Raw genomic sequence first — 25,117 nt, forward strand, 5'->3', positions numbered from 1 at the left:
TCGGCACCAGTGGTATTTACCTATATGGCCATAGTAATTAATACACATAAGACATAAACAAGCTGACTCTTTCAGAGGTTTTGGGGATGAGTGGAGATAAGTATATTTTTTCTGTATACTAATTGAAGAGTAGTTATACTTACTTGATTTTGAACTTCTCAAGTTTTAGAAGAAGATCAGGTTCGAGACCATCTAAGGAACCTGAAGGTGCATAAGTCCATGGGACCTGATGAGATGCATCTGTGGGACCTGAGGGAATGGGCGGATGAAGTTGCTAAGCCACCGTCCATCATATCTGAGAAGTCGTGGCAGTCCGGTAAAGTTCCCACTGACTAGAAAAGGGGAAACATCACCCCCCATTTTCAAAAAGGGAAAGAAGGAAGACCCGGGGAGGTACAGGCCAGTCAATCTCACCTCTGCCTGGCAAGATCATGGAACAGATCCTCCTGGAAACTCTGCTAAGGCACATGGAAAATAAGGAGGGGATTGACAGCCAGCATGGCTTCACTGAGGGCAAATTTGGTGGCCTTCTACAGTGGGATCGCAGTGTTGGTAGATAAGGGAAGAGCTACTGATGTCATCTACCTGGACTTGTGCGAAGCATTTGACACTGTCCTGCATGACATCCTTGTCTCAAAATTGGAGATACATGGATTTGATGGATGGACCGCTCACTGGATAAGGAATTGGCTGGATGGTCTCACTCAAAGAGTAACAGTCAACAGCTCAATGTCTGAGCTGTGAGACCAGTGATGAGTGGCATTCCTCTGGGGTCAGTACTGGGACCAATGCTGTTTAACATCTTTGTGGTGACATAGACAGTGGGACCGAGTGCACCCTCAGCAAGTTTGCTGACACCACCAAGCTGTGTGGTGCGGTCCATAAGCTGGAGAGAACATAGAACGGTTTTGGTTAGAAGAGACCTCTGAGATCATGGAGTCCAAGCTTTGTCCTAGCTCTAGGACACTAAACCATGTCCTTAAGTACAACATTTACTTGTCTAGGGACCTTGACAGGCTGGAGATTTGTGCCCATGCAAACTTCATCAAGTTCAACAAGGCCAAGTGCAAGGTCCTGCACCTGGGCTGGGGCATTCCCAAGCACAGATGCAGCCTGGGAGATGAGTGGATGGAGAGCAGTCCTGCGGAGAAGGACTTGGGGTGCTGGCGCATGAAAAACTGAGTATGAGCCAGCAATGTGCGCTCGCAGCCCAGAATCACATCCTGGGCTGCATCAAAAGAAGTGTGGCCAGCAGGTTGAGGGAGGTGATTCTCCTCCTCTGGTCCACTCTGGTGAGACCCCACCTGGAGTGCTGCATCCAGCACAAAAGAGACGTGGACCTGCTCAGGTGGGTCCAGAGGAGGGCCACGAAGATGACCAGGGGGCTGGAGCACCCTCCCCTGTGAGGACAGGCTGAGGGTTGGGGTTGTTCAGCCTGGAGAAGAGAAGGCTCCGAGGAGACCTTACAGCGGCCTTCCAGTGCTTAAAGGGGGCCTGCAGGAAAGGTGGGGAGGGACTCTTGATCAGGGAGTGCAGTGATAGGATGAGGGGTAATGGTTTCAAACTGAAAGAGGGTGGATTTAGATTAGATATGAGGAAGAAATTCTTGACTGTGAGGGTGGTGAGGCACTGTCACAGGCTGCCCAGAGAAGCTGTGGCTGCCCCCTCCCTGGCAGTGTTCAAGGCCAGGCTGGATGGGGCTTTGAGGAACTTGGTCTAGTGGAAGGTGTCCATGCCCATGGCAGGGGGGTTGGAACTAGATGGTCTTTGATGTCCCTCACAGCCCAAACCATTCTGTGGTTCTATGAAGTCTAGACCTTTGATTGTGAATGGGATTTGGACTGGTCATTTAGACAACAGAATATAGACTAATGCATTCTCATTAGTGAATGGTATCCTAAAATTTTCCTTTGGAATAGAAAGTAAGTGCTACAGTTGACCTGGCAGTCAAAGAGTGCTTGAATCTGTTGTTAGTTGAATTGCATAAATCAGAAATGGTTTATTAAGCTCAACTTCGGCTCTGGTACTTTATCCGTGTGCTGTGTCACATGACTGTTGGAAAGTTTAACTGAAAAGTTAACTAGCATGTGAGTTTGCTAGTTCGGATTGCACTTAGCAATGAAATGGTGCAGAGTGGAAATCAATGGTTGTATAGTGTTAACAACTAAATTATCATCCATGAGTGTAAATCATCTAGACTGAGAAGACTCGAGCACCTCTATCAGTGTGCTTTCCCTTAGACTGCAAAGGTGCAACTAGTAATGAGAATTGGACTGAAGAACAGAAACAAGTTATGTGGGAAAGCTTACTTGCAGACTTTAACTCCTCTGGCTTTAGCTGATTTTCTGGCAGTAGTTGTTGTAACAGAACTTAATTGTTCAGACTTCATGAGTGATGTGTTTATTATAGTTCAGTAAGATCTAAAAATATTTTCCTGTCCTTAATTCTTCATTTTCTGAAACGTCAGAGTTTCTCCAATTTCCTTAGTGACATAGAATCAATCTCTTAATATGCCAGGTGAAAGCATGTCCTTAAAACAAAGCACTTCAATGAAAAATTTGTAGATGTTGGTGGAAGTAGCCTTAGAGAGCAGTGATGGAAATTGGGCTGAAGCTCAGGTCTGAGATGTCTAAAACCAGGCTGAAGACCTAAGGTTAGCGTGGGGCCAGATCCTTCAATTTGGCCATCTGCTGGCTGCCTGTGTTGGAACTGCTGTACAGGCTGTGCCCGCTATCCTGGAGCGCGATGTGGTAGGTCGGAAAAGGGAATCCAGTTTCAACATACAGCTTTCTTAGAGGCAGCCTGTGGTAGAGAGTGAAAGTCAGCGTCTTCAGTCATATTGTGTGTGTTCTTTTTCCCTTTGCTTCATCATCTTCGTTGGGTTTTACAAAGCCCTATGTTTTACCAAACAAACAAAGCCTGTGTGCTTTTTGTGGGATTGGTATTTTTAGTCACTGGTGAGATAAATACCTGGAGAGTATGCTGGAAACGTCTTAATTTCTGTTGGGGAACAGGAATGCTGGGGTTGTTCTGGCTTTGTGGTGGGTTGTTTTTTTGTGGTGTGTTTTTTTTTTTTTTTTGTAGCCACATTTATTGGGGCTGGTCAAGCATAGCTTGTTTGCCTCTTGATATATAGCCCATGCTCCTGAAATGGTGTATAATCAGTGGAATTCATTGATCCTTCTTTAGTTCTGGTTTCCTAGCTTCAGCAGCAAGTTATTAGTTTTAGCCTTTGCTCAGTTTGCTCTGATGCCTTGATCTTTTTGTGTATTCTTGTGAAGATTTCTCCATATCTCTGCTTCGCTTGTTTGTTTTGTTTCCCTGTACAGGAGCTAAAAAGTATTCTGGAAGCTCAAGAGAAAAAGAGTAGATATGGTCGATCACTCCTGCCTTCCTGTCTTTCTTCCTTTAGTTTGCCCTAGATAAAAGCAATAGTAGTAGTTTCACAGGGACAGGAGGTGAGAGGCCTCTGATCTTGTTTTTATGGATTCTGAATGGAGTCCCCCCTCTCAGACATACAGCAGGTGGGACTTTGCTGCTTCGAGTCTTAAAGTAGTGTGGTATCTAATGTCTCGGCTCGCTGTTAGATACATAGTTAATGGAGAGAACTAGACCTCTGGGTGCAGTGAGAAGAGTAAAAAGAGCACTTAGTTTCTTCTTTTCCTGTCTCCTCTGACAGGTGAGTGTTAATACGCAGAAACTACTGATGCTTTTATGATGTGACCCTGGCAGTTCAGTACCCTGCTGGGCATGTGACAGCCATACTAGGTTTCGAAGCCGGTGACTTTCATCATCATCTGTGAAGGACCACTACTGTAGTCTGTTCTCAAATGGGTATTTGGTGAGTGTGGGAATCTGGCAGCTGAACTGATAGCATTGGATAATGTTCTGGAGGAACCAGAGTTTATGGTCTCATGCTGAGTTTCTGCCCTTTTCTGCAGCAAAATCGAGGTTTGTGTGCAGCCTTCTGTATGGAACTAATCCTTTTGTAATCTGGCTCTTGGACAGCATACTATTGCTCTGCCCATTCATAGGATTTGCCAGAACTGAATCAGGGTCTGCTGCATGTGTGTGAATAGCCTCTACATTGTTTGTGCCTCTCGTTGCAGGACCAAGAACAAAAGTTTTCTCTAGGTCCAGCTTTGCAACAGTTGTCTAATTCCATCACTGCAGTGGAAGGAACTGAAAAGATACTGGTTCAGAGAGCGCACTGTGATGAATGTTCATTCTTTCCAGTTGAAAAATATTTTTTTTTCCCCCCCCTACATGCTACAGGCATATGATCACTGAGCCTGAGTGGGCCTTGTTATCAGCATTACATTTGTTTTCCATTTCTCAGCACTATGGGGTAAAAGGTGAAGGAGGAAAACAGGGAAGAGATGAGTAAGTGTTTAGAGAAGAGTTGAATCCCAGAGAGGGGAACATAGGTTAGTAGAGAAACTTATATGGAAGTAGAACTCTGCTTCCTGGATTTCCTTTGGATTATAGGTCCACTATTGATAATATTGATTATCCTGAATATCCTGAACGACCCTGAAACTTTCCACTTTTAAGCTTTTCCCATCTGATGGTACTGCATTTAGAAGATCTAACGCGTTCAAGCCTGCGTTTGTGACCTGCGTTACCTCGAAGCTTCTGGTTCATGTTTTATTTATACATTTTCTTATCCTTTTTTTTTCCCCCCTCTGGTACCTGTATAATTGAATAACTGGCATGACTTATTTTTGGTCGAAAATGTCTGACACCTTTTCTTTTCATGTTTAAGAAAATTGATTTTAATATTAAATGCCACCTTCTGGTTGAACTTCTTCTGAAATCTTAATGTCTCACTGTCTAACTTAAATAAGTTTACCTAAGTTCTCAATTCACACTTGAGCAAGAGCAGTCAAATCAGTTCTTCAGGTGTGTCATACTTCACTGCATAAGCAAATCCAGCATTATTTAGAGACATTCTGTCTCATGGATGGTGACCATTCCAAATGCAGCAATGTTTGTGTAGGTGCCATTCCCACTGTATTGCTACAAACCCTAGCTTGTTTCTGTCATGTGTAAGGATGTATATGGAAGGTTGTCTGTAGAGTATTCTTCACTGACCTTAGTTTGATGTGAAGTCCAGGCAATCACTGCTTAGATCCTTGTTCGACTAAGGTATCTTCTAATTTTTGCTGTGTTGAAGGCTGTATCTGTTGTCAGTCTGCTACACTGGCTTGTACTTAAACAAAAGTCTCAAGATTTGCATCACAATCTCTCTTCCGTGGTAGTTTTGAACTGAAGATTTGAAGGTGGCAGAGATGAGGCTATGAATATGCTTTTCTGTATCAGTTTTGTATAGGGTGACTGACTAGCCCAAACAGGTAGGATTGTTCAGAAGATTGAAGATGGTAGAGCATTTATGAAACAATCTCTTTTTAAGCCTTTTTGAAGACCTACTGTGGTGACATTTGACATTTCTTTTAGTTTTTGCACTACATATGCATGCAGTAGTAAGCATTTGAAATAATTTGAATATTACTTGCTTTGCAAATACCTTGCTTTTTATTGCAATTTTTCTGTCAAGCTTCTATTGTATAACTTAATTTACACAATCTGTGCTGTGTTTGTATTAACTCTGACTTGCTTCAGAGTTCTTGCTTTTTGCTTGTTTCTTTCCCTGTGCGAAATTGTACTGCTTTCTTTTTGGAGGTGATTGACAAGACACGTGGTGATCACGTTCTTTGTCTTGGGTCGTGAGAAAACTAGGGCTACAAAGAATGTTAGGCAGTGCAAAGTCTAATTTCCAGTTCAGAAACTGAATCAACTAGCTTAATGTAATTTTGGGCAGATGGTGAAACAGCAAAGCAGGTTGCTGTCTTTTACAGTGTTTGCCATCAGGAAGTTGCTGTCAAATTATGACTGAATCTTCTGCAGTTTGAGTACAATACTTGTTTGGTCCTTGATGGACTAGGTTACTGCTGCCTCCTTTGTAGTGAACTGTAAGGCTTTGAAGAGTGTTGCTGTATTTATCTATTTCTTCTTAGGTAAATCCAGTCAGATTCATTCATTCCTTTGTCACAGACTGTTTTACTGTTCTGGTCATCTGGATTTCTGCTTGGTCCATCTACCCTTTTAGAAGATGTTCAGAAATTGATGTAGTTTACCAATGTTAAGTGGGTTATTTTACATGTTCTTTCCCTTCATCCTCTTTGGTCAAATTCTGAGTTAAGTTGTAAGCACCGTGGGTATAATCTAGGAGTTTCTTAACCAGCTTGAATATATAACTTTCATTAAGAAGAGTAAAAATCTGAAGGTAATCTAGCCTCTTGACCCTGAATTAAAATCTAGTGCCTTAGAAAACAGAATTACTTTATAGGGTTATATTCTACTGTGAAGAGCAGTAGGGGCCTGCTTTGTTCCCCACAGCAGAGTAGACCTATAGCAAAGAGGTAGTATGCTCTTTGGTTTGTTCTTTACATTACCTTAATGTGATACTCCTCACTGTAAGAAACCTGTTTCACTGCCTGACTTAATTTGGTCTGCACAATTTTCCCCGTAATGCAACAAAACTGAATTATTATTCAGTTGCACTCAAGTGTTGCTGTATTACAGATACTCGGAAATAAACGTTGGTGTGTGTAAAATTGTGAACCCCATATATCATGCAATGTCTTGCTTTCCTTCCTTCTTGGCTTTGTGGATAAGAAATGTTTCACTTTGTGTCTTCTAATATTTCCATTTTCAGTTTTTTAAAAGCATACTTTTAAAGAGATCTCTTTGCTTTGTGTTTTCTGGGTATATAAATGTGTATGTATGAAATAAAACAGATGCTGTCCACTAGAATGCCCTTTTTTGGCTGTTCTGCCTGCATTAAACATTGATTATGAGGTTAGGAAGAAGGAGTTTTAATGAAGTAGAACTAATTCTAGAGATTACTCATATACTTAAAGGGTCCAGTTTGCAGTGTTGGTAACGTATCTGTCCATTCTTCACAAGGCTGTTAACAAAGCAGAGTATTGCTTAATTCTTCTGTGGAGCTCTGTCATAGTTTTATCTTCATGAAAATTAATGCAGAACTTGTGAAAACTGAAACAATTACATTTCTGATGCACTGTTCTGAAAGGGTTTTGTTTTCCTAATGCAGAATCTTAGGTGTCTAACAGCTTATGTACCTCAGAAATGGTATTTAAAATCTTTAACAACTCAACAGTTTGAGATGAGAACAGTTATTCATGATGGATTTGTATACCTCCAAAAGTGAGGGTGTTTTCATTAATTTATTTTTTTCCATTAGTATGTTTGGGACTGGCTAAACTATGCAATGAAATTCTGTTGGCTTTTGGAAGGATCTGGAGACTTGGACTGTTGTTCTGTCTTCTCACAGGTGGCAAGACCAAATTAGAGGGTAATTTCTTACGCAGCTTACTGAAACATTCCCGGTAGATATATAGCTAGAAACAGTCAATTCAAGAAATAGGATTCAGACTTTCTGATAAGCTGTAGGGGATCTAAGACTTCATGGTGCTGTGGTTTCTTGGGCGTTCTCTCTGGTATTTTTAATCTCTCATACCTGCCATTGGGAACTTCAGACTCTTGCATGAGTTGATGTTTCTTTCATGGATATAGTGTAGCATGCAGGCTGATCAACAGGTGAGATGCTGATATTAGAAACCACACAACTGCCAGTTTAGGGAAATAATTTTTTAGCTGTTTTTCTTGAAATGAAAATCTTCCCTAACTTCTGACTTTCAGAAAATTTTCAGTAAGTTGAAATACCACTCCAAAACTTTCAATCTACTTAAAAATCTTTAAACAAACAAACAACAAAATGCTTTAAAATATTTTCAAATGCTTTATCTTTAAGTATTAAAACCACAAGCTAGGCAACTTTTTGTTGTGCTCATTTGTTACTAGTGCTTGAAATCTAAATTTAGGTGTTCGACAAGTAAGCACAAGTATATCATATATCATTACTGAGTCTGTACAAAGGAAGCCCTGTGCTATGTCAGCAAATCAGTCTTCACTTAAAGAAAATATATATTTGTATTTAAAGACTCTTTAGGATGAAATGGTAACCTAGCCTTTATTCAAGTAACTTCAACTCAACATGAATGTAAAAGTTGCGTAGAAATCCGTTGTTATTAAAGGTGTATTATTTTAGTGGGAGCACATCCAGCATTCAGAGAAAGTTGAATCTAAAACTTTGAAAAAGTCTTTGGTGGTGGGTTAGCTGTTTTTAATTTGAACATACTCATTTTACTTAGAAAAATGTAGATGGAAAGCACTAGTACAGAAGGCGAGACAAAAATGAACCCTAATTAATCAGTAATAGGTAAATAAATAGTAGTAGTGGACTGTAAAAGTGAAGGCAAAGGCCTTGCCATAGGTTAAAATCAAGGTGGAGGTGCTGTATGGATAATCTTATTAGAAACTTTTCGGTCTCTAGCAGTGTGGATGCTGTATTGCCATTAGTTGAACAGTAAGATCCCGCTTCCCCATGTTGGAGCTCAGAGTCTGTTGCTGGCTGCTGATGGCAGGATGGCTGTTCTGAGGTGGACACTGCAGCTTTTTGTTTCTTAAGTCTTGAATGCTTTTCCTGTTTATATCCTGTCTCTGGAAGAAACTTACGTACAGTATTGAACCAGTAGTTGCACTGGTGTCTGTAGGACTACTCAGGACAGTAAAATTACAAATAAAATATGTCTGTGAAGCTTTTTCTTTATGCCAGTGATACTCACATTGCATCTTCTGACCAGACTTTTCTGCAGTATTCCTATAGTTCAGTGATTTAGTGATTTATAGGTGAAAATTTGTGACTCCTTAGGGTTAAAGGATGTTAATTTTGTATACTTTAACAAGGTAGCATAAAGCTGTATTTGCAATGCATTGCTTCAAGTATAAAAGCAGTTGACCTTCAATTAGTAACTCATACAAAAGCTGTACTCTTAGTGTAGTATCATGCCACGCTAGCATTATACTTCCATGTCATTACATTCTGCCTTGAAGTCTGCTGCTACTGTTGGTCTTCAGCACGCCGCAATGAAACGAGACTCTGACACAGCACCCCCTGTTTTTGGAAATAAAGCTAAATACAGTCCTTGATGCTTAGTGCAGTGTAGTGTGCATTAGGGCATAAGGTTACCGTATTCTTTCTTCCATTTGAATTCATACAAAGGTAAGCAGGTCATTGTTTTATATATTTGTATTAATTGAGTGACATCTTGGGGTCTGGAATATAAATCGAGGAGAGATTATTCATAAGTTTCACATTAACCCTGAGAGAGTGACTTTAGATTCCCTTGCACTGAAACCAGTGGATTTAAACTGGCTTCAGCCCATGGATTTTAAGACAAAAGCCTGATTCTGGCAATGTGTATTGCCCCAGCTGGAGTGATAACGAAACTGAGAAAGAATGCTGTGTATTTTGAGAAAAGATGTAACGAATAAAGCAAAAATAAGGCCAATCTATGAAAAAAAAAACCCGACCCAACCTGACTGTAGGCTCAACTTTTGCAGTGGCATTATGGCTTACTAGTATGCTGTTCTTGGCAAGATCTTTAGAAGTTAGACTTACTTGTGTATGATAAGTTGTATTAAGAAAAAACTTACCGACTTGTATTTTACTTTTTGTACTTAGTAGGATGCCCCTTATATTGATGAATGTGGTTGTACAGGTGCTGCTGTGAGGAACAGCAACCAAGGAGCAACTGTTAGGACAGAGCATGCTTTTTGCCTCGGAAGCTGGAGGATATCTCATTACCGCTGATCCTTGTGAATAGCCAGTCTCTCTTCCCATGCACGTGGTGTTTCGCAAGTTTCAGCTTCTGACCTTCCGTTAGAAGCTGAAGCAACTCTGTGGAGGCTCTCAGATAAATTGCACACAGCTAAGCAGCCGATATTCTGACCGCATGCCCCAACCCAAAGAGATGTACTGAAGTTACGGTGCAGCAAGCCTTCAAGTTAGGCAGGCTTGAAGCAGAACTTCCTTTGCTTTTCCTACACTGAGTGTACAAAGTGACCCCAAATCGCTCTGTACCTAAAACGTAGCTGTACATTAGAGCAAGGCAACTCTTAAAAAGAGACAGTTTAAAACTGCTGGGGTGGCGACAGATTCAATAGAGATGTGCCTTCGCTCACGGGAGGAAAGGAAGTGGGTCTCTTCTGCCAGTCCTGCTTTCCAGTCTAGCAGCTTTTGTTACACCCTTTCACAGACGCCTGCAGGCTGTGCGCTCTCACCATTTCCTCATTCTCTGTCTGGACTATCTTTCATTCCTTTTGCTCTTTATTGCCTAGAAAATAATTAAATTTGCTCTATAACTAAATAAACTTTTCCTAGTCACTCTTGGGAAGACAAGTGTTGTCTTTTGTTCCTGAGGATTTTTCCAGCCCAGGTGTAGGGGTGAGCTAGTCAGAGCTGTCCAGCCACAGTCTTCCTAAAGACCTACTATATACAATTGCAAGTGAACAAACAAGTGTCTGTCCTCTATTGCAGGTGAATTGGTGTCTAACTTAACTGAAGGACTGAACTCTGACATCATTACTGTGCTTCACAGAAAACAAGAATGTAGTGTCCTGTTTCCTTTGTCTGATTTTGACAGGATATGTGTATTTGTAATTGAAGATGTGAAAATGCCTATGTTTTTTACCTACATAGTATTTACCTACTATGCAAGTAGGTAAAATGGGTCCAAATGTTTGCAGGAAGAACAAGAATAGAATTGCTGACATTAATAGAATTTAATGACCCACTGATTATGAGCAAGAAAAAAGGGAAGCCCTAATCCTTCCTGCACATTCTCCCAAGCTTGTGTTACGGTTTGGGAACTAATCCATCAATGCATGTTACGTATGCAAAGAAGGTAAAAACTCTGCTGTTCAGCTGATTATAATGGGACCGTCTTAAAATGTATCACCTTGATTGTGCTAGTTGCATTGTACTTGAGTCTTTCAAATTGCAAATCTCTGTGATTATGTGCCTAGCAGTGCGTTTAACACTTTCTGGTTTGCTTGAACATAATTTATAGTTCTTGTATTATGCCTTCACTTACAAATTTTGCAGGCAGTTGTACTAGTTATCACCACAAAAGACCTTTGCTGTCTTTCTAGACGAAAGCAGGATACTGACTGTTCGTTACAAATAAAACATGGATTATTTTTTTTAAATTTTAATTTACCTGGACTCTTTAGAAATTAGGTATTGTGGGGAGTTCCCCACTTGTGAAATGCTGCAAAATACAAAAAAGTACGTCAAGTCAGGTTTGATCTTACTCTGGCCCAAATAGTTCAGATGGATTAACATCGTATACTTTCAAGTATTTGGAGTTAAAGTTTTATAGGTATCTCCAGTAACAACTTTAGCTTAGGAGCGCTATTAATCCTCTCAGTCTTCTGGTTCATGCAGCGTGGCTCCAGAGAATTATCACCATTCCAACCAGGTCTGACAAAAGTATCATTATTTTGCTGGATCCCTTTTATTTGTTTTCTGACTGTTTGTTTTTTTTTATTTTATTTCCAAAATATTGTGCTGGATAAAAATCTGTTTTAAAAGTGAAAATCCAAGGTAATCTCAGCTGCAACTTTGGTGGGAGCATCTTGTAGGCTAGCCCAGGGAGGGATAATGACCTTTGGCCTTTCCAGGTGCTACTGAAATGTTTAAGTACTTAGTAGTTTTGAAGAGTTTGTGACGTGAAACATCAGCCAGCTGTTGCTATTCTGTTTTGTCCCTTTGTTTTCATTCCTTACCCTCCATTACATGTGTGGCATTCATTTTTAAAAAGCTTTCTTTGGTACAACAGCCATACTGATAAAAGCAGGTATTTTGGGGTCTTGTTTCCAGATAATATCATGTCTTTAGTATTTGATGATTTTTATGTATAGGATGAAAGATTTTTATTTATAAGAGAGAGGGTGAGATGATGTGAAATGAGGAAGAATGTCAGATAAAAGGGTTGTGCTCTAGGAAGGTAGAACTATACTATGTGTCTTGGGAGTAAGAGGGAAGTGAAGGTGGGCACTGAAAGAAATTATTTTTAAACTTTTTGTTTCCACAAGTGATTTTTTTATTTAATCTTCTAGCACTGGCGTGTTTAAAATTTGATCTGCTGCAATGGACATCTGTGTTTTTCCTTCTTTCTAACAGGTCGTGACAATGCATGTGAGAAGACCTCGTACATGTTTCTGCGGAAAGAACTTCCTGTGCGACTAGCTAACACCATGAGAGAAGTCAACTTGTTGCCTGATAACTTACTTAACAGGCCTTCAGTTGGTCTAGTACAGAGCTGGTAAGTTTAAAAAAAAAAAAGTGGCTTGAAAAATTAATGTAGAACTAACACTATATGTGTTGCTTTACTTTCAACTCAGCTTGAATTGTCTTGAACTGAAGTCTGTTTTCTGCCTTGGATTGTTTAGAAGGCATGTTTCTTGTCAAAAGAAATTTCATTTTCTTCTGTCTAATGTTAAGTAAATATTCTAATATGGATCTTAGAGGTAAGTATTTGTAAGGTAGTCTTGTAAGTTAATAAAAGCATACTGTTGTCTCCCACATTAGAATCAGTCAGTAACTTCCCAGAGTGAGCTTTTAAAATATTCCTTACTGTATTGCAGCCATGATTTCATGAAATAGCTTTCTCTTTGTTCTTCCTTTGTCAAAAATACTGAAAGAAAATTTAAACCTAATCCGTTCTTCTCATTGCTAAGTCTTTACAAAAGTAACCTCATATTCAGTGGAAATCTATTGGAATGGGACAAAAATCTGGTGCTGTCCAGTAGTAACATTCTCCACTGTAATAACTAGTGTATATCCAGAGTGATTCAAAGTCCTGTCATCTTTTCCACAGTAATTAATTTCTAGCCTGCTTGCATGTTCAGTGAGGTTTGGAGACTGCTGCCTTGTGTGTATTAAGCTCTAAAAAATTGCTGTTCATGGAGTGTTTATTGTCCCTTTACCTGCAAATGCTTGATCCAAAGAATTTATATAAAAATATCTTTGCAGTATACAACAAACTTCTCTTTGTGAATAACAGCTTATCTGACTATAACAGCAACTACTGTTGTAGGCTTCTTTAGGTTCAGTCATAGCCTTTGAGCCAAGAAATTCCACATTGACTGTACATTGACTGCTGGATTTGGTCTCATGTATTTATCAAGCTTAGGTCTTACAAAATATAAATTAGGGTATGTGATATTGTGCACTTTGGTTTAAATATGGTTGTCTTTGAAAGGCAATTCTAGCTGTCTTCATGACCACTTCAAACATAGTGATTAAGTGCTTGAAATAAATGTAAATGCTGTGGTGCCACACAATAACAATCACTTTGTGGTTAAGTGGCAGCTTGCAAGGTTTGAAGGCTTGTATCATCTGTCTGATGTTACCGGAAGCTGTTATGCCAGATAAGAAAGAGTGCCTAATATGCAGGCCTTTTAGGCTTTTCTAATCTAGATGACTTGTGAAGCTGCCTTTCATGAAGCGTGGACAGGTAGGTCAATGAAGAAAAGGAAATTATTTTTCTGTAATAGCTTGACAGCATAATTCTTCTAGTCCAAATACATGTTCTGTGGCATATGCTTCTGCTCTGCCAATACAGAGTCAAGCAACATCTAGATCACTTCTGGCAAAGGAACTGAATGGGTGTTTAGAGTGGATGCCCCCTTCAGAATTTTTGCGTAGAGGTTTGAGGGCTCATGGGGTGACTTTCATGGCTATGATAGATACTACTGATATATTTTTTTAAATCAGCCTCGTGTGTATTAGAATATATAATGACTGTAAGATACTTGTCCAAATTGTATATTTTATATGATAATGTGATTTGCACTATTACAGCTGTAAACTGATAGTTTTCTCTTAAGTGGGCAAAAATACCAAACTTTAATGTGAAGAAGTTGTTCAAGTGGACATCCAACCCAGAGATGGAAGTTTGACAATAAAATGTTTGTCATAGTGTTCTTCTAATTTTGATCCTCAGTTAACTAACAGTTTTTGTGGAAAGGAATACGTTCACTGAGGTTATGTAAGAATATTTTATGACAAAAGTAACAAAAGTGACTGTAACGTGTTGTTTTTCCGATTATAGATGTGGACTTTGGAGAGCTTATTTCTTATTTTTCTGTTCATAGGTTTTTAATTGCTTTTTTAAACATTTACCTGTAGATTACAAGTCCTAGTGATATACTGGTGATGGACCTTGGGCAGAATTTACTGTATCAGTTAGCTTCTAAAAAGACCAAACCAAAAGTTTTATTAACTTCAGTGTGAATGACCTTGAGGATTATGCAGCTGTGCCGATAGCAGGTTTTGAAACATATTTATAATTTTTTAACCTTAAGTTTAGATGCATCTAGAGAGAGATTCCTGAGTTTTATGCAGTAGAATAAATATAAATTTAGCTGTTCAGCTGTTTTGTGAACTTGTACAATGAAGAACCGCTTCTTCATGCACTTGTTTGATACCTCAAGAAAGAATTTTTTTCAGACTAGATTTAGTGATCTTTTATTTTTACTATGCCACAGGTTGAGGAAGCTTGACAGTTTATGAACATGCAAACAAAAAATCTGATGTACACTTGCCACAAAGACATAATTTAGTGCACTATTCAAATTAATCTGTTTATTTGCTAATTTCCAGTAATTTATGTAGTCACCAGCATATTTGATTTATTTGCGCTACCATTTTGCACTAGAAGCCTATGTTTTTATGTGCTTTTGGTGAGACTCCAAATTAGCTGGATCTTTAAAATTTGAGTTCCAGTCTATTCCTTAATGGTCAGCGTGCCAAAAAATACAAAAAGCTCCTAATCTTTAAAGTAAGTTTTGTTAAACTTTTAAATTAGAGTAAGGTGGCTCTGGTAGTAGCTAGAACTTAAGTTTGGTGGAGTAAGGAAAAAAAATTAACCCTGCCTGCTCTACAGCATGGATCCTTTCCCATTAATCCTCTGTCCAGCCGGGCAGTGACGTTCTGGATTGCATGAATTTCCTCATCCTTTATGGGTCCTTGGTAAGCAACCTCATCTTGTCACTTCTGAGGATATGCTCCCTGCTGCAGGCAAGCCCTGGTCTCTTCTCAGTTCTCTAATGCACCTTCATGGTCCTGCTGCAGGCACTTTGCTTCCTGTACCACTGCCCTGCCTAACAGATTTTACAACTGATTGCTTGATTGCTCTCAGGAAAGGAATGCTTTTTTTTTTGCTGCCCTTTCTGGGCTCCTTAGCCTGATGTGTGCAGCAGTGAGGATAGGCAAGGCAGCTGTTCTTCCTTTGTGCTACTCAGCTATGCTTTTTTTTGAATAAAGCTGGCATTACCCACAGAGTGAACTGTGAACAAAAGGAAAAGGTTTGCATTTCAGTCTCTGCAAAGGAAAAACATTAGCTCTGTCCCAGTTTGTATAACTTACTGTATGTGCATGTTTCACATGCGGTAGCAAGGGAAGGAATAAAGTGGATCAAAATGATAGCACAGTTCTTAATATTCATGGTTCTGGCTGTGAACTGCGATGATTCCAAATAACAGATCAACAAACAGCGCGCTAGGGATTAGCAACTTATTTTCAGTTTTTCAAAAGTAGTGGGCAATTCCTAGTTCCAAAGAAGTGGGCCTTTTTTAGGCCAGCTTTGAGAGGGTACTCTCTAGCTAAAGTGCATTGCAGGTGGGATGTTGAACATGTGGCAGAGTTGCATAATAAAGATTATCGTCGCTAATGTCATGTGATGAGGGAAAACAGTTGCAATAAAACCTTTCAGTGGGTAAGGTCAGAGCTTGTAAAATATCTAAGGTGAGTGTGAGGTTTGTAGAGTATGCTACTCAATCATATCTAAAAATCACATTTTAATTAACCCTGACCAAATTTCTCTACTTTTCTGCAGTACTTTTCCCTGGAAAAAGCTATAAATTTCCATTTATCTCCTTGGAAGGACCCATTCTAGAAATCAGGACATTTTTGGGATTAATAATTGGTTTTCCTCTATTTTTTACATTCAGACTATGCTAACAAGATTGTGTTACCATAGAGATATGTTTTGTCTTTACAGTGCTTTGGTGTTAGAGAGATTCTAAAGGAGAATCTTAGTGACATACACATAGGGGAAAAAGCAAAGGTATCTTGCATGAGTTTAAAAAGAAAAAAAAAGAAAACCTGCAGTTGACATTATAGGCATTTACAGTGATTTCACATATGAAACGTGCCATTCTAGAATTATTACATTTGACAGACTAACAAGAATTCAGTCTACCTGGCAGTAATTAACAAAAGAACAAGGCTAAAGGGTGCTTGAAACCAAAGAGCTTGCCCAATGAATTGTAGTGTGTTGTGATAAAAAAATTAAACACCAGAAACACCACAGACTTGAAGGGCATAGGCTTTGATTTCTGCTTTTGATGACTCACCAAAGATAGCAAAATATAACTGACATTCTCTTTTTTTCATCTATGCTGGGGTTTTTTTGTACATTTGTGTCCTGCATAGTTGTATTCATTTACTAATAATATAGCAAGTCGTCCATTATTGTGGTGCTTTTCTCCTTTATTCTAGCTGGCTGGTAATTGTGTGTGAAGTGTGTTTAAAACATCACAAGGTCTCGCTTTTCAGTGCTTGATAAATCCTGTAGTTACCACCTTCATTTATCTATATCTGCACCCGCAGTTCAAATCAAAAGAAAATTCAAGGAAATAGATGAATTGTATAAAAGGGCAATGACCTTTTTTATACACACTAGCTATTACAAGAGTGAACTGCCTTGCTGACTGCTCACTGTTAGGCAGATTGTAATGTTGTTGGTGGTGAAGATAATGTTGTGAATTATCAATTACAGCTAACCAGGCTTATAAATTTCATTTTGAGCAAGTTTTTACTTAATTTCTTTAATTTTGAGCTCTTTGAGAGGGAGCAAGGGGGTGTGTGAAATGAATTTTGTGTAAAAACTGGATAAAAGAGAAAGATGTCCAGCATTTGCAGCTCTGAGGTTTTGAGACTTGGGATAATATGGAGGGTATTACAACATCCCAGGTTGGGTGATATATAGTGGTAGGCGTTGGACAGTGGATTAGATTTGTTTGACATAAGCTAGCTTCATTTAGCAAAAATGATTGAAAAAATTTGAGTGACTTAGATTTGAGCTTAATAACCTCTTCTCTGAGCTGATCCCTCTTAACTTGCTGGATACAGTGCTTGCGCTAATGAACTTGACTTGTAAAGCAGTATCAGTTTACTTTAGAATCAGAAAGAGACATCTAAACACTGTTGATAACTCTATTGAAAGGCAAAGCATTGCCTGTTTCCAAAGTTTCTTCATCACCACAGAGATGAAAGAGAAATTAGCACATTTATAAATTTCCTTAGAGCATTTAGTTTGTGTAATTTTCCTTTGTTTCAGAAACTCTCAGTTCCTCATTGGTGCTATGTTGAGCCTGCAGCATAATGACCTCAGAAGCTGTTCTGCCTGCTAGTTGCATTGAAGACTGGTGACTGTGTTTGGCAGCTTTTTTCTGGTTGAGACCTGCTTTAGTCTTTCTGAGACAGTTTTCTGTGCAATTACTTACTGCATTAGATGAGAGAATCACTTGACTTGTCCCTGCCTAGTACTCTAGTAAAAGGATAACTTCAACATGGGAGTAGTGGTGTTTGATTACTCCAGGGGCTGCAGTCTTAAGACCAATGTCCCAATAAGCTAACGGAGAGTACGGATATCAACACAGCATACCAGTAATGGTAGGCAACCAGTCAAATCCATGCAGCACAAAAGTCAGCTGTTGGCTACCTTCAGTACCAGAAATACATACTGCTGCTTTATCCTCAGCATCAGCACGGGGTTGCTGATGCTTGAGATTTGTGCTAGGAGGTCTGTAGTAAAAAGCACCTGCAGTGGTTGTCCTAGATCTTCAGAAGCAAGACTGTCATAATATTATATGATGACAGATGAGGGCGAGCGGCTTCTTAATAACCTCCTCTGACTGACTTTGCCATGAGAGAAGCTGTTGCTTCTTTCATGACACAGATTTATTGAAGCATCTTTCATAGAGGAAGAAGCTGAGATGAGGATCTCCTTAGAGATATTCAGCAATCTGTCTGGACTGATCAACCTGAAGAAGAGAAGGCTTGGGTGGGCGGGGGCTGGATATTATCAGTGTGTATAAATGCCTAATGGGAGAGAGAGAAAATGAGGGAGCCAGACTTTTTTCAGTAGTGCTCAGTGACAGGACAAGAGGCAATGAATGCAAATTAAAGCACATGAAATTCCATCTGAACATAAGAAAAAACTTCTCTTCAGTAAGGGTGATCAAACACCCTGAGAAGGTTGCCCAGAGAGGCTGTGGAGTCTCCATCTGTGGAGATATTCAGAACCCAACTGGACACGGTCCTGGACAGCCTGCTCCAGTTGACCCTGCTTGAACAGGGAGGTTAGACTAGATGATTCCAAGAGATCTCTTCCAACCTAAACGATTCAGTAATTCTGAATTTCCTTGGAAAGCTGACTTGCAGTCCTGTGTGTTCTGGGAGGCAGAAAGGGCTACTGTCGCCTTTATGAACATTGGTTTAGAAGAGCGGACTGGGGTGTGGAGGAAAAACAAAGAGAAGGCAAGGGGGCGGGGGGGGGAAATAAAGGCCTCCACAAAACAGGGAAGATAGCAAGAGAAATTAAAGTAGGAAGGGAAGGGATTTCAAACCAGGAGGAAGGTTTGAAAGGACGGGAGAGAGAAGCGTAAAGAGTAGAGGGGTGGTTGTTGGCAAACTTGCTGACACCTACAGCATTTGGTCTTTTATGTAATATGAGAAACACTTTACAGTGTGGAGGGTACTTGTGACAGTGAAGGAGGTAGCAAAGACGGCTTGTGGAGTGTCATGCATTCACTAGAGGCAGAGCAAAATTTGGCACAGGAATGGGTCTTAATTGTGCATGACATTGCCTGGTTTGGCAAGAAGTCAAAAGCTCATCTTACTGCCTCTGTAGAGCCAAACTGATAATGCCCTGAATTGCTGCAGTGCCTTGCCCACCACTTGCCCATCTTTCATTTTGGAGTTCCTTTGCTGATTGTTTATTATGGTGTTTTGCTCACTCTAATAATGGTACCCTTTTTCCTATCCTGTATCCATGATTAACTTGATTGACCTTGATTCATATGAGACAAATGATGTTGAGGAACATGTACATCTTTGAAGCAAAGGAGTGAGGGTGATCATAATGTGTTATGGGTTAAGTCTTGCAGGTGAAGCAGCCAGTTCAGAGAGTAAAGCAGCTTTTTCTAATGAGAACTAATAAAAGGGGAGTGTGTGTGAGGACACGTGCTCCAAGGAGGTCAGTTCTCATTGACTCTTTCAGAAATTCAGTCCCTCTTCCAGCTGACAGTCCTGATGATTGTTTCCCTACCTCTCTATTGCATTGCATATACTATCCCTGTATAGTTAGAACTGCTTCAGTATCTAACTGATAAATGTTGGACTTTTCAGTAACTTGTTTTCAGTGGATAGTGGGCTGTGACTCCTTAAGTTACTGCCCATTCCTTGAAGTGACCCTAGGCAATTTCTTGAATTCCTGGGATTGTGGTGTGTTGGTTGTTCTAAACTGGTGCTATCTCTTATATGAACATGTTTCAAAATAAGCAGTACTAGACATCAGCTACTTCCCAAACTTGTAACTGACAAACATTTGAGGGATTTCTGTAGTCATTTGTGATGGTTGCAGAAGGGCAGAAACACACGGAGGGACAGGAGCTAGTGTTACTATGCTGACCATGTTGAAAATGTCAATCTCCCCGGAGAAATGTCGCAGTGACCTGTGATGGCTGCAACTGAACTGGAACTGAGGGGTGGAGTAGCAGCAAGTGGTTCTGGAGGAAGTCACATAGACAGCAGTGCTGACTGTAAGCTTTGCTGTAGCTTGAAGATGTAGGGTGAAGTTTCACAACCTGCTTAAGCTAATCTTAATGTAGACCTGCTACCAAAAGAGGTTTTGTTGTAATGTGGAGTTGTCCAAGCTTCAGTGACCGGGGCCAATCTCATATGCACTGAGTTTATGCATAGACCATTCTGTTGAGGTGATCTAATGGTTGCTGCTTGTCCTGGTTTGAGCTAGAACAGAACCAATTCTCTGTTCACTGATTTTACTTTTCAGCTAAGTCTCTTCAAAGTGACTGCACTTTCTGAAGTTAACAGCATTTTTTTCCAGACAGTGCCTGCTTCTAGTAGTGATAGTGCTTGAGGTTTATACTTACTACCAAGGAACGGCATGCAGAAAGGCTCTTGCTTATACTTGCTCCTATAGAAATCAAGGTCACTGCTAAATGTTGTACTCCATGTTGGGGTGCCTTAAGTAAGTAAAAAGGCCGCACCTGCGGGGAGGAGTGGACAGGATAGGTGACCCAAAACTGACCAACTACATATACGATTCCATATATGTCATACTCGGTATAAAGCTGACGATCATAAGGGTTAAGTCCTGTTCTTCAATGGCTGGTGTCTGAGGAGGACTCTTCTGTCTTTGTTCCTGATCTGTGTGTTCCTGAATCCAGTTCCTGTCTGCTCTGAGCCTAGTCTGGGTCTTCCCCTTATCATCATCAGGGGGGTTGGGTTTGATATTGGTTTTTTATATATTTCATTATTTTCTTATTAATATTATATTTTCTTTGATTGTTATTGTTTCATTAAAGCTGTTTAGTTTTCTTTTCTCATCCATAAGTATGTCTCCCTTATTGCCTCTCTCTTCCCCTTCTGGGAGGGGAGAGGGGTTAATAGAGAACTTCTGTTGTTTGGTGGTGGTTGCCCAGCCTCAGCCCTTGACACTGCTATGGAAAGGGGAAAGGCTTGATCACTTGTTTTGCTTTTTCCTTGTGTAGGCTTTATGGTTCTCTCTTCTCTCTTGAGGTACCTTTAGCCGGTTAGACCTTGCTGTGAGTTGTTTCCATGTTCAAGATAGGTTTGTTTGCGGTTTTTAATCAATCTGGCTGGCTGTTTTGCCATTGCAGAGAGTTGAGCTGTTGACACACAAATCTGATTAGCATTGTTGTTATCACAGTGTAAGTGGCAGTGCTTAACCAGGGGTGAAGGGCGGGCAAAAGGGAGAGGAACGACAGCTCCTTCGGTAATGTTGAAACCCTACCTTTTTTGTGTGTGTGATTGATACCTTGTTGGTTTACTTCAAGAAATAGGTTCCAATTCTGTAATTTTTAAAGCTATATCAATACTGCTAAATGCACCTACTTCAGGGGGAGATACCTGGTCCTCAGGCCAGTGGTGTGAGATGGTGGCATTTATGCTGCTGGTGGGCTAGTTTCCTACAGAGCAGGCTGGCCATCCATGTTCATGTTGAGTGCTACTTTGCCTTAAACCTTCTTTGGGTCCTGTGTGGTACCTCTGTGGTTCTAAGACTCAGTTAGTATCTCATGTGTGCTGAATATCTGAACTAGGGAGAGCTGTGTTGTGTAAGAGTGGTTTACGAAACAGGGTTGTGTCATGTGGCCTGAGGTACGATGTGAGGAGATATGGGAGTGTGTGAAGGGGTGTACTCTTCTGGAGAGCAGTGGCAGGACCAGCTTGTTGCAGTCCTGTTAGCACGGCTTTTGAGGAATGTTCCCTGGAGCTTTATTTTGGAAGGAAGGTTGGATAGTTAGTTCTCTGAGGAACGTGGGAGCAAAATAACATGTACAAAGTGGGTGACCAGGAAATCAAGATCCAGGGATGAACTAAGTTACCTGAAATTACAGATCTACCTGAAGAGAGGGTTTGCTCCTGTTAACTTCAGCTTGATTCATACAGCAGTTTTCCTGAATTGTGGTCTGAAGGGTCATAAATAATACGCTTCAACTCGATATAATACATTGTAGTTGCTTGCTTTCCCTTTGTTGCAGCGTTCTACTTCATTTTAGGATTTGCGGAGAACTGTGTACTATGCTTCTGTTTCAATTGATGTTGTAGTCTTAAAATTAAAAAAAATTCGCAAGTAATTTAGGTTTAAATATTTTAACTTCTCCCCTGTCTTTTTTGCTTATTTCAGGTACATGCAAAGTTTCCTTGAGCTTTTAGAATATGAAAATAAGAGTCCTGAGGATCCTCATGTTCTGGATGAGTGAGTAATTTGTTTTCTTGTGATGGTTCATTTTAAAATAATCTGTCTCAAAAAACAGGTGTTTTTGTACTATAGGATAAGTGATCTTTTTTTGTAAGGTAGAGTTTGTGCAGCAAAGGCCGAAATTATAACCTGGAGCAGAATATAGGAATCTAAGTGCTTTTGAACAGTATGTTTTGCATTTGTATAGTCTGGTAGTTTAAGAAATGGCATGAAATGCTTTCTCCAAGGCTGTGTTGAAAAGACAACATGCACGTGAGAATATACTTGCGTATCAAATACTTATGACTAAAATGTCATTTTAGTATACATTGAGCTTAGTACTCTGTTGTATAGGATGTACATTAACACTTTGAATTTTTTCGGTTTGAAAGCATTCAATGTGTCATTTGTTTTTATCTAAAAGCTTTTTGATGGACTTCAGTTATTGGTGTTCACCTACCTCATTGAATAACATTACTTATACTTTGAGAAAAAAGGAGAGCTTGGTCAGTTTTCTTATGAACAAAATCATATTAAAATTGTCATTAGAATGTTTCCTCGAAATTTGTATGTATAAAACAGGAAAAACCCCATGTGTAACTGAGAACAACAGGTGCAACATATGCATCAGACTTAAAACCAAAATAAACAGAACAAACCCCCTCCCCTCAACACTAAGGTCTATAGTTACCCTGTACTGTATAGAAGTCAACTTTGTTTCAGGAGATTACTTCTTGCAGGTTTTTTGTTCCATTGATGAGTTTTCTTATGGTAGCTTGTCTTTTAAACTTGAATTTATTTTTGAGCTCTGGAAATCTTGCCTGATCAAGCAGTGCTTCGTAGTAAGTGTTTCATAAAACATCTTGCAATCCAATAAACGCTCTGTTTGTGCAAGATGTGGCCTGTGCTGTGCAAAAATGATGTTTTCAGTTAGTTTCAGATACATACTGCTATGTTAGGTTAAGTAAGGGTTTTATTAAGTAATGCATTTTAGACGTTACGCTCTTTTGGTTGTGAGCATGTTATCTGAGATCTTTACACTTTATTTTTTAAGTATTAAGCAATCCATGCAGGAGAAACTCAAGTGCATGAGTACCAAATTCCCTGCATAGCAGAACTGTAGAAGGGAGCCATAAGGATTATAGACTGACTGGGTGAATTGTAGTGCTATTGAATGAGGGGAAAGTAACTATTTTCTCAGTGCAGGTCCTAAGCTGTAATCCAGTCTTCGGTTCTGGGTACTACGCATTAAGAAATAAGAACACATGTGGACAGTATTGATGTGAAAGGAACAAGAATTAGACACTTGGGTAGTTCCACCTCTGAATAATGTTGAAGGAGTTTGTTCAGACTGGCAAAAAAAAAAAAGATTGAAGTGTGAGACATTGGAAGTCTGTGCGTGCCAAAAAAAAAAAAAGTTCCTGTAAAGGATGATTGGTTGCTCTAAGTGAAGAATTGGAGAGTTAAAAAAAAAAAAAGGCTGATTTTTAATAAAGCTGAGATAGTACACAGAGCAAAAAGTACAAATTGCATTACTAGTGAGAACAGACTGAAACAGACCATTTCAGAAGGCTGTAGGACATCCCATTTTAAAAGTAAGAACAGATTAGATAGCTTTCAGTGATGTTCCAGGCATGCTTATTCTGTGGTGGATAAATTAAATGGACTTTTTGACTACCTTTAGCTATTAGATTTCATGAGTCCATATTTACAGCCTGTTTGCTAATGGACAAGAATTTGTTTGTGACGAGTTTAGCAGTCAGTTTTCCTACTGCTTGACTTAATCCCACTCAAAATGTTCTTTTGAGTTATGGAAACTTACGTGTCTGTTGCCTTCTGAGATGGCATAAGCTGTCCTAGACATCTAAGCGAGCCTGGCAAGTGTAACACAGGCCCTGTTTTTAAGCCTGTAATGTCCTGGGTGTGCAGGTGGAGGCAAGGTGGTTATGTAGCTTCTGGTACCATCTCAGATGTTCTGTATTTAGGTAACTAAATTTCAGCTTTTTATGAACCACAGAGGTTCAAGGTGGATAACTATATATATTTGTTTTTAAAAAGGTTAATGAACAGTTTTCTTGGAGATCTGTTTTTAGAGTCCGTTCATAATTATCAAATGAGTTATTGGATTCTGCCATATGTATAACGTGCACTCTTGATATTGTTTTGAGGCAATTGGAAATATTGTTTGAGATGCTCTGTATTGGTATGATATACCAAATATTTGATGATGAACCAAATATTTACTCATTCAGTATAACTTTGTTAAAATTTTTAGAATCTTGCCATTACTGTATTGTATGTAATTAAGTACCTATAATAAGGATGTTGGGAATTTTTGGCTACCTACTGAGGTGAAGTCCAGCTAGGGACTTTGACAGTAAGAGTCGTCTTTATAATGAGTTTAGCCTGTACAAAGAGATGAAAGACACATTATCTCATTAAAGAGCAAATTTATTCTTCTTGGCAGTATTGGATAGACTACCTAAGATTAGAAAGTCAGATTTACTTTCCTGCTCTTTGCATGTCATCTATTTCTCAATTTCTGAAGGCTATGCCATTTCACTGGATATTGAGCTGTAATTACTTATTATTTCTCTGCAAACTACATCTTTCAGAAATGCCCTTAACAATGTCCATATTTATCTTGTAATAACCCACAGATAAATCTAAGAAATTTCTGAACTCCTATACCAGTATTCCATGTTGCTGCTGTCTAGCCCTATCCTACCTTTAAGCCTTTTGGTCAGATGAGAAATATCATGAACTCTAGTAGTTAATGAACTATTTTTCAGTGGAAAAAACCCACATATCTGAGTTCATTTATGTTTACATAACTTTTCTGGTCTTTTGTAATTGCATGTGTCGTTTAATACAGAATTTGAGCCATTATTTGGGACTTTGGGTAGTGTCTTTAGGGATGCAGGAACAGGAATAGTACTTTTCATCCACCAGATTGGTTTGCTTAAAGAAGGACGTGTGGAAGTTCACTCTGTAAGGTATGCCTCGTCCTTTGAACTAGAGCCTTTCTTGTCCTAGCAGTATCTGTGGTGTGTCTCCAAGTAGCTTGCATATAGTAGCATACAGCAGTATCTGTGGTGTGTCTCCAAGTAGCT

At 39.5% G+C, this 25,117-nt stretch overlaps 1 protein-coding gene across 1 annotated transcript in view; it reads left to right on the forward strand.

Annotated features, from left to right (window-relative positions):
- Positions 1-25,117, forward strand: part of PDK3 (pyruvate dehydrogenase kinase 3) — a 59,968-nt gene that overhangs the window by 11,876 nt on the left and 22,975 nt on the right. Inside the window, exons 2-3 of the mRNA XM_086468421.1 lie at positions 12,113-12,254; positions 21,951-22,022. Coding sequence (XP_086324547.1) covers positions 12,113-12,254; positions 21,951-22,022 — 214 coding nt within the window. The remainder of the gene's footprint in view (positions 1-12,112; positions 12,255-21,950; positions 22,023-25,117) is intronic.

The sequence above is a fragment of the Leptosomus discolor genome, chromosome 1 (genome assembly GCF_034619465.1).
Source record: "Leptosomus discolor isolate bLepDis1 chromosome 1, bLepDis1.hap2, whole genome shotgun sequence".
Lineage (NCBI taxonomy): Eukaryota > Metazoa > Chordata > Aves > Leptosomiformes > Leptosomidae > Leptosomus > Leptosomus discolor.